This window comes from Rhagoletis zephyria, unplaced genomic scaffold (assembly GCF_001687245.7).
Source record: "Rhagoletis zephyria isolate East Lansing unplaced genomic scaffold, Rhagoletis_zephyria_1.1 Rzeph_scaffold_00755, whole genome shotgun sequence".
NCBI classification, from domain to species: Eukaryota; Metazoa; Arthropoda; class Insecta; order Diptera; family Tephritidae; genus Rhagoletis; species Rhagoletis zephyria.
This window is the reverse complement of record NW_016157839.1, coordinates 181622-191869: the sequence shown is the minus strand read 5'-3', so window position 1 is coordinate 191869 and position 10248 is coordinate 181622. Positions and strand designations below refer to the sequence as shown.

At 31.7% G+C, this 10248-nt stretch overlaps 1 protein-coding gene across 3 annotated transcripts in view; it reads right to left on the bottom strand.

Annotated features, from left to right (window-relative positions):
* Positions 1-1012: 1012 nt before the first annotated feature.
* LOC108361393 (uncharacterized) overlaps positions 1013-10248 on the bottom strand; it is a 160034-nt gene continuing 150798 nt past the window's right edge. For 2 of the 3 annotated variants that reach the window (XM_017614003.1, XM_017614004.1), the window contains 6 exons: positions 4807-5050; positions 4133-4735; positions 3718-3905; positions 3488-3650; positions 3181-3418; positions 1013-1308 (listed from right to left, as the gene is read on the bottom strand). In XM_017614003.1, coding sequence (XP_017469492.1) covers positions 1071-1308; positions 3181-3418; positions 3488-3650; positions 3718-3905; positions 4133-4145 — 840 coding nt within the window. In that variant the 5' untranslated portion in view covers positions 4146-4735; positions 4807-5050 and the 3' untranslated portion in view covers positions 1013-1070. Of the gene's footprint in view, positions 1309-3180; positions 3419-3487; positions 3651-3717; positions 3906-4132; positions 4736-4806; positions 5081-10248 lie in introns of those variants that run through there. The other variant, XM_017614005.1, reaches the window with a different exon arrangement.

Here is a 10248-nt window from a genome sequence, read left to right as displayed (position 1 = left end):
TTTTTTTTGCAAAAACGGTAAATTGCAAATATCTCAAAAACGGTACCATAAAATTAAAAATAACCTTGATTTTCGGAATCAGGGGGTGATTTTACATACGAATTTCATAACGGCGTCTCTGGTAAATTTTGGCCGTCGACCAGTGTGATCAACCAGTCCATGTCGTTTCCTCTGCAACTCGACCATCGTGCCCGCTCTGCTACACGGAACGGAAAACGTACATAAAATTAATGTATTTGGACGTTAATATTAATGAAAATAATAGTTGATTTTGTGCCAAAGAACATGAAATTTAATGAACGGCGTTCATAGACCCGAATGTTTATGAACGAATGTTATGAATATGAATGAAACTAATGAACATGCTCATAAAAATTTAATGAATAGGTTCATAAAATATTGTGAACTTTTTTCATAGATTTTATGAATTTATTTGTAGGTTTATATGAATTTTTCATAGATCTCAATGAAGATATTCATTATTTTTATGGACTTATTCATGAATTTGCAAAAAGAAAACAGCACAAAATTTTTTTGGTAAATTTTTTTGGTACATTTTAATAAAATCAATTCATTAAAAAAAAACAGTATTCAATAACATTTCAATACAAAAAATAAAATTTTGCAAGTTTTATATGAATAAAGTACCAAACATCCTTTCGAAAAAAAATTGCCAAAAATCAGGAACTCAAGATTTTTACATTCTTATACTAGAATTGAGTAGGCCACAAAACTGCGTACTCAGATAATTTCTTAAAATTCCAAAAAAAAATTTCAAAACTTTTGAATAATTTTTCAAAAATGTATTTTTTTTTTTAATTTTGAAGTTCCTTAAATTGATTTTAGCTGTTTTTATTGTGGAATTGTATAAAGTCTTTTTTAAATAACGAAAAAGGCAAAATTAAGAGAATTAGCTGAGACTTGTCTTAACATTTTGCTCCTATTTCATTGTGGATAGCTGTATGTATAGTATTGAGGAAAATGAACACTTTAAATAAGTCTTTTTTTTTGACTAGGTAGCAAATTCAAATTAGATTAAAAAAATCAGTAAAATAAATTAAATAACCACTTCACTCTTCCAGCTCTTGTATCAAGATATTAATTTTGGGTGTTGTTTTCCCGCGCGACTTAGAAAAATTATAAAAATATGCTTCAATGAATGTCCAAAAATTGGAAATTGCTGTAGGGTATTCAACATTAAATAAGTGAAACGATTTAAAGCATACATCAACGCATCGATAAAAGTTTGTAAATCGCATCTTGGTATCATCCAAATATAAAAAAAATTCGTCGAATTTTGAAAAAAATGTTTCGCTNATTTTTATGGACTTATTCATGAATTTGCAAAAAGAAAACAGCACAAAATTTTTTTGGTAAATTTTTTTGGTACATTTTAATAAAATCAATTCATTAAAAAAAAACAGTATTCAATAACATTTCAATACAAAAAATAAAATTTTGCAAGTTTTATATGAATAAAGTACCAAACATCCTTTCGAAAAAAAATTGCCAAAAATCAGGAACTCAAGATTTTTACATTCTTATACTAGAATTGAGTAGGCCACAAAACTGCGTACTCAGATAATTTCTTAAAATTCCAAAAAAAAATTTCAAAACTTTTGAATAATTTTTCAAAAATGTATTTTTTTTTTTAATTTTGAAGTTCCTTAAATTGATTTTAGCTGTTTTTATTGTGGAATTGTATAAAGTCTTTTTTAAATAACGAAAAAGGCAAAATTAAGAGAATTAGCTGAGACTTGTCTTAACATTTTGCTCCTATTTCATTGTGGATAGCTGTATGTATAGTATTGAGGAAAATGAACACTTTAAATAAGTCTTTTTTTTTGACTAGGTAGCAAATTCAAATTAGATTAAAAAAATCAGTAAAATAAATTAAATAACCACTTCACTCTTCCAGCTCTTGTATCAAGATATTAATTTTGGGTGTTGTTTTCCCGCGCGACTTAGAAAAATTATAAAAATATGCTTCAATGAATGTCCAAAAATTGGAAATTGCTGTAGGGTATTCAACATTAAATAAGTGAAACGATTTAAAGCATACATCAACGCATCGATAAAAGTTTGTAAATCGCATCTTGGTATCATCCAAATATAAAAAAAATTCGTCGAATTTTGAAAAAAATGTTTCGCTTAACACTAAAATTAGAGGCTGAATGCTCTCACCGCGTTGCTTCAAAAATTCAATATAATTGTCGAGTTCTTGTAGAGTTTGTCCCACAAACGTAAATGATTCTTGAGAATCTTCGATCGTAAACCTGCAGGTATCTTTCTTGCCAGCGTTGGTTTTTCTAAAAACTTTGCTCGTAGGATAGAGATATCCGTGAAGGCACCACAAAGTTTTAAAAATAAATTGAGTTTCATCTGAAAAAAAAAACATTGAAGATTTAGTTCAATTCAAATTTAGTTTTTATCTTATTTTTATAATCATACCTTTTTCCAAGTGTTGCTCCGAAATTGAATTTATTACAAATTTTGTTGAGCTGTCTTTTAAAATACCTGGCTTCTTAAGATGAAGGAACAACCGTAAAATTTCTTGTTTGCAGCAAAGAAAATTGCGGGTATTTGCGAACATTTTTCCGAAATCAAGGTCAATCTGGAATAACAATTTTAATTTACTTTATAAGTCTACGAAAAATCAAAACCTATGTCTTCCGATTTACCAGACGATATCCATCAGCTTTTTTATATTCTGGCCATTCCCGAAATATTTGGTGGATGTTCTGAAGTTTTTGCTGGATTACATTGTCTCTATAATTCGCACAGGCTTGCCATGTGCTATAAAATTCTTCCGCACTGAGGTTATCGTACTTAATCCGCTGGACAATTTCTTCCGTGCCGATTTCTGGAACTTAAAANTTTTTGACTAGGTAGCAAATTCAAATTAGATTAAAAAAATCAGTAAAATAAATTAAATAACCACTTCACTCTTCCAGCTCTTGTATCAAGATATTAATTTTGGGTGTTGTTTTCCCGCGCGACTTAGAAAAATTATAAAAATATGCTTCAATGAATGTCCAAAAATTGGAAATTGCTGTAGGGTATTCAACATTAAATAAGTGAAACGATTTAAAGCATACATCAACGCATCGATAAAAGTTTGTAAATCGCATCTTGGTATCATCCAAATATAAAAAAAATTCGTCGAATTTTGAAAAAAATGTTTCGCTTAACACTAAAATTAGAGGCTGAATGCTCTCACCGCGTTGCTTCAAAAATTCAATATAATTGTCGAGTTCTTGTAGAGTTTGTCCCACAAACGTAAATGATTCTTGAGAATCTTCGATCGTAAACCTGCAGGTATCTTTCTTGCCAGCGTTGGTTTTTCTAAAAACTTTGCTCGTAGGATAGAGATATCCGTGAAGGCACCACAAAGTTTTAAAAATAAATTGAGTTTCATCTGAAAAAAAAAACATTGAAGATTTAGTTCAATTCAAATTTAGTTTTTATCTTATTTTTATAATCATACCTTTTTCCAAGTGTTGCTCCGAAATTGAATTTATTACAAATTTTGTTGAGCTGTCTTTTAAAATACCTGGCTTCTTAAGATGAAGGAACAACCGTAAAATTTCTTGTTTGCAGCAAAGAAAATTGCGGGTATTTGCGAACATTTTTCCGAAATCAAGGTCAATCTGGAATAACAATTTTAATTTACTTTATAAGTCTACGAAAAATCAAAACCTATGTCTTCCGATTTACCAGACGATATCCATCAGCTTTTTTATATTCTGGCCATTCCCGAAATATTTGGTGGATGTTCTGAAGTTTTTGCTGGATTACATTGTCTCTATAATTCGCACAGGCTTGCCATGTGCTATAAAATTCTTCCGCACTGAGGTTATCGTACTTAATCCGCTGGACAATTTCTTCCGTGCCGATTTCTGGAACTTAAAATGCAAAGATAAGTAGGCTTGTACACTTACGGTCAAAAAATGTAAAAAAGTGTAGAATGTAAAACTGTTCATAATTTGATTTTATTTTTTTGACCGTTAGTGTATCTACACTTACGGTCAATAAAATTGAATCGAAATGTAAACATAGGTTGCAGATAAATTTCGTCATTGTATTTATTCTAGTGTATGTTTTAAAAAAATTTCTATTATAAAGGACATACCAATTTCTGCCATTTCTTCCAACTCTGGAGATGTTGGTCGAATTTTTTTAGCATCCAAACTGTGGCCTTTGAGGTTTTTTTTGTGTTGCAAAATTTCGTATACAATTTCCCCCTCTTTTCTGTTCTGTAGAAACTTAGTTTTTCATTTGGAAAAATTTCCAAAATTTCTTTTTCTAAGCAGTGGCTGCTTTGAAGGGACATATGAAGGTCTTTGTTGATGAAATAGTTGACAATGGTATTGATAAGCATGTTGCGATGTGGTTCGTCAAGTTTATTGTGAGATACATAAAATTCTTTAATGCTGGAAGCTTTCGCATCCGAATTTAAAATTACCGCAAGCGTTATTAATCTTACATCCTGAGACTCTTGCGAGGTAGAATCGGTTGTATAACATATAGGAGATTTTTAATTAATCGAAGAGAAGGTTGAGGAGCATTTATGACACGAGCGATGTGGTGATGAGCGAAAATCCAGAGGTTTGTCGATTTCATTCCTCCAATTCTCAAAATGAAATTCGAAAACAACCCGATCACCGAGTTTAAATTTGTTTAGTAATTCTTTCAAATGGTCACGTTTTAAGATTTTCAGAACTTCAATTGTGACCTTTTCATATGCAAAAAATTCAAGAATGAAGTTAATACTCATACTAGTGCAAAATATAATATAAAACCAACCTTTAAAATGATCGTACATGTTTTCAACATTCCAGGATTGTAGTAAAATTTGTAAACTGTCAGGTTCAAGTTCAGATGGTGATGGCGAAGCCGGACTATCAAAGTTTTCACCGGAGTTGGAAATGCGCTCCATTTATGTATAAAAATAAAAAGTAAATTTCTCAAACTGTGCAATTTGCTCTGAGTCGGACGAAATGTAGTCCTCGTGCTGATTTTATAAGTGTAACTGGTGGTCCAACTAATTCTGAAGATATAAAAGTAAAATATTCACCAAGAAGACTTGGATCGATTTCAAAAGCCATGTAGGGTTTATTATACAAAATTTTTCTTATTTGCTGACAAAACAAAATGATTTGATCTTTATGTATAATTAAAGTGTTTATAACATATATGTAATAATCATTTGAACATGTTCCTACATAAAAATCTTTTCTATACTTAACATTCTTAATGAACACAGTTTCATATAATTTAAGACTATCCTTGGGAATTTGAGTTTTTAAACTAATAATATTTTTAAGGCTGTCTGTGGAAGCATCATTTCGCAATGTCAGCAAATTTTCATTTTCGGATGAGTTAAGAAGAAAGTTAGCGAAGGAAAACTGATATTTTTTAGCTATTGAAACACATATGGCTTTTCTTGAAGTTATTGCGTGAGCATACAATTTAAACTGCCTGTGTTTACCTTCAAAATGAAAACTCCAACATTTTCTCAGTGGGCCACAAGATTTGATAGCTGCTATATAGTGTGTTAAAATATGAAATTTCGGTTTTAGGGATTGACCAAAAAGTTGTATGAAAAGTTTATTATGTGATTCAATTTTGCTGACCAAAAAACATATATATAGATCATTTACTTCGAAGGCTAAGATGTTGTCAATAATTTCAATCAATAATAACACAAAATGCCAAACTTCGTCTTCGTGTGGCACCATATCGCCAATCATAATTGGGAAATTCAAAACAAATGTCAACATTTCCGCTGCAGAAAATTTCAAGTGACTTTTTTTTAAATGTTGAGCAGTTATCTGGGGAGGTATATTTTTACAATCTTGCTTTCCATATTCAAAAGTTTTTATTCTTCTGTTTAATGCAGATAAACTGAAGAATTTCATTTTTTCTGTAAAATATATTATTGCACAACACAAGTCATAGTGGCAGATGCCTTCCATCATATCATGCATAACATCAACTGCGAAGTTGTCAACTACATGAAAGGAAGGAATTCTATTAAAAACACATAATTCGGTAACTCCATTATCTTTGTTGCTTGCACTTATGGCGTAGTTTGAATGATTCCTTAGTAGATCAGACCGTGCCGCACATAGACCCTTAGTTAATTTCCTATCTGCCGTACAAAATCTACAAAAAGTTCCATTGAAAAATTTACTAAAACCTAAGAGAGAATTAAGGCCCAAATTATCTGCAAGGATTAACGCTATTATGAATTGTACATTGTAGGTTTGGCCATTTGTTTGATTTACCTGAATTCCTTCTTTTTCGAGAAAAACTAGTTGATCAATTAAGCTTTCCAAGCATTTGTCATTTCCAAACTCTTTCAAATCCTTTGATTTAACAACGGCAGCCAAAAATACATGTTTTTGCTTTGTATCATTTAAGGGCAAGCATGGAAATGGTAAAATTGACAAACAGAATGCTTTCCAGATTTTGACCCTAGTGCATTGTTAATTTCTATGTCGTCTGCATACAAAAAATATGGTATCAATAATTTACCAGGATATAACTCACATTTCTTTTGCCACAAGTCACCTTGAATAATATCTGTAAATTTATCTGACTTTTTAAGCTCTTCCATGTTATTGATCATTTTCAATAGCACGTCGTCTTTTTCTAAAATACATTTGAACGCATGACAAAGTGGAATTATTGCCATTTTTGATATTTTTTTACCCGCAACTAGATGCCCTTTTTTCAAAATAAAATCGTGCTCCCTATTAATTACAACTTCTGTCAGGTTATTTGCAATACCTTGCGACACCTATGTTTCAATCAAACCATATTCTGATTTAACTGATTCACAAAGCTTTGATAGCGAGTTAATGAGGCTTAAAAATTCCAATTTTAGATCGAAATGGCCCGCTAGTCTATGCTTAATAAAATTTTTCACCAATGTTAAAACTGGGTTCATTATCAAATTCTCGACCTTACTTGCAATTTCCATGGCATCTTTTCTTGAAAAATTATTGTGTCCGTGTAGAAGTCATAAACGTTAGAGAATTATCTTGTAATTTTTTTAACTCTTCGTCAATTCTAAATTCTTTTATAGCGCTGGTAGTATCACTTAAAACTGCAACGCCTCCTCCATCGCCGGGAGTGCATGTGCCGGCACGGTCTGCATCAACATCGCAATGCATGAATACGTCGGCAGCGTTTACATTCGCAGGGACTGCACTTGCCGAGGCATCAAAATTTAACTCCACAAGACTCCTTTCTTCACTAGCTTTATTTTTGTTTGAAAACGAGCCTGGAATTTCATCAGGACACTGCAATTCACAAAAAATTTGAATGTTTTCGCTGCAAATGCCTTTTATAAATATTTACACCAGCAAACAGTTGCTGACAAAATTGACAACGCAATCTGTCGTCGGAAAATATATGAAATATTTTCAAATGTTTAATAAATATGTCAATGCTCGTGCATTCGTTTTTGCACAAATCACACAAAGTTTTATTCACCTTTTATTTATAAAAACTAAATTTCTTTCTCACACTTATTCACCTGCCGCTATTATTTCGTTTGTCCACGCTTCTATTCAACAGCTGTTTCTCAGTGATGTCGTCTTTTGAAAATTTCCCTCTTTTGTCAAATCTATAAAAAAAGCCCCCAAATGAGCGCATAATCAACGTAATAACTTCGCACAGAATGATTTGATTTGAGATCGGTTTATGTATTTGACATATTCAAATCTGGGAAAAATAATTTCGTATGTTCGGTAAAAAAATCTACTATCCAGAGCACTTTTCTAAATGTGGCGCAAAATCATAAAACTCTTTTAAATTGGTGTAAATCAAAAATTAATAAATCGATTGAAAGATCAAACGAGTTTCACTCCAAAAAATGTTTCTTGACCGCATATATTTTTAGTAGCATATCTATTTTGTGACTTATTGTAATCATTCAAATCATTCATTCCGGCATAAAATAATTGGTTGGCATTACTGACATTAGCAAAACAGCCAAGTAAGAAAGTCTAAGTTCGGGCTGAGCCGAACATTAAATACCCGGCGCAAGTATTAAATATATGTTTTTCACCTTTCCGAAAGCTACCGCTACATGGTAAACCGGGGTGTATCCATTTTGAGTAAATTGGCGTCCTTAAATTTCGAAATATTGAAGTTTCAAGCATTTCTGAAATGATTTCAATAATTTTCAACGTTTTGCTTCTATGTGGCAAGCACAATAACCACACTGAGTTTGGTACAAATTGGTAGAACGGTTACCGAGATACATATATGTGATCACAAGTAGGCGGTGCCACGCCCATTTTTAAAAATTTTATCATAAACGTATTTCTTGGTAAAGAGTTGTTGCAAGCATCAATTTTGAATAAATTAGCTTCTATAATTACTGATTTATCGAAGATTTAATATTTCTCTAAATTACCGTTATGTGGGATGTGGGCGTGGTTATTGTTGGATTTTAAAAATTTTCGAAAATTTCGTATGTTATACCAAGGTTAACAACTGTGCCAAGTTTGGAAGAAATTGGTGCAGCGGTTACCAAGATATACACATGTAACCATAAGTGGGCGTGGCTACGCCCATTTTCCAAAAATTTATAATATTCTTATTTTTCGTCTAAAACTTATTGTAAATATCAATTTTGAGTGAATAATCTTCAGTAGTTACTAAAATATCGCAGTTTTCGTATTTCTGAAAATTACCGTTATATGGGAGGTAGGCGTGGTTATTGTCCGATTTTGCCCATTTTCAATACCATCCGTCCTCCGCCCGAAAGAAGTGCACATACCAGCTTTCGTTAAGATATCTAAATTTTTACTCGAGTTATCGTGTGCACAGACGGACGGACGGACGGACGGACAGACAGTCACCGCTTAATCGATTTCTCTTTTCATTCTGATCATTTATGTATACATTTGTCTATATCTATCTCGATTCGTTTTGCCTGTTACAAACAACCGTTATGTGAACAAAGTTATAATACCCTTGTGCACAAGTGCGCTCGGGTATAAAAATTCGCCCAATAAATTCTATGAATAGTGTTCATAAATATTGTTCATAAACCGTAAAAGCTGTTAAAATTTTTTATTTTGTTCTACGCCAAGTTTATGAATTTTCATTCATTAACTTTATGAACGTTTTCATTACATTTTATGAAATTCTTGATTAAATTTTTGAAAAATTCATTAAAATCAATGAATTTGTTCATTAAACTCACGNATAGATGATCAACCAGTCCATGCCGTTTCCTCTGCAACTCGACCATCGTGCTCGCTCTGCTATAAATTGGATAAAAAGCAGCGAAAGACTAGATTTCATTGCATGTATTGCAAAAAACCAGTGTGTCAACAGCATTCACATGCCAAGTACGCGTGCGTTGAATGTCGTGCCTAACCTTTATTTTCTTATGTAAATTTCTTTTATGTAAATTGTAGTTCGAGTACACAATAGAAATTTAATTTAATTTAATTTAATTTAATTTAATTTAATATTATATTGAAAACATTAGTGCATTAAGATGTAATCTTTACTTGCACAATGATACAAACAAATTGCAAGAAATAAAATAAAAAGTACAGATAATAATTAATATTACAATATAGATTAAGGTAATGTGAAAGTTGAATTACAAATCATATATTCTAAAATAAAACAAAGGTAAGCTTATAACCACTATTCTTGATCACGCTTGGAAGAAAAAAAGTTAAATATGAGTTTTTTGAAGTTGCTTATGTGCAACGCGTTCTTCAAGGACAGTGGAAGGGAGTTCCAGAGCCTTACCGCATTAATAAAAAACAGTCTTGAAGTGCATAAATAGTTAAATCTCGGAAGAATAAGACCTGACGAACGTGTACTCTTGGAGAACTTAAGTTTATTGTACAGATATTCCGGGCTCTTCGTGATAAATAATTTGAACATAAAAATGCAATTACGCGCGTTCAGAAAATTTTGTAAATCACAGCCAAGTATAGAATTACGCATAGATGAGAGATGATCGTATTTCTTTAAACCAAATACATACCTTGTGGCAGAGTTAATGGCGATATTCAATTTTTGGAGTGAATGAGAGTCTAATTTGCCGTAGACGATTTCAAAGTACGTGATATAAGGAACAATTAAACTTGTAATTAACTTTTTCTTAGTGGCTACCGGTACATAAGGTGAAGTTACTCTAAGACATCGTAGAGTAAAAAATATTTTACTCACAACTTCATTAACATGATCATCACACGCAAGTCT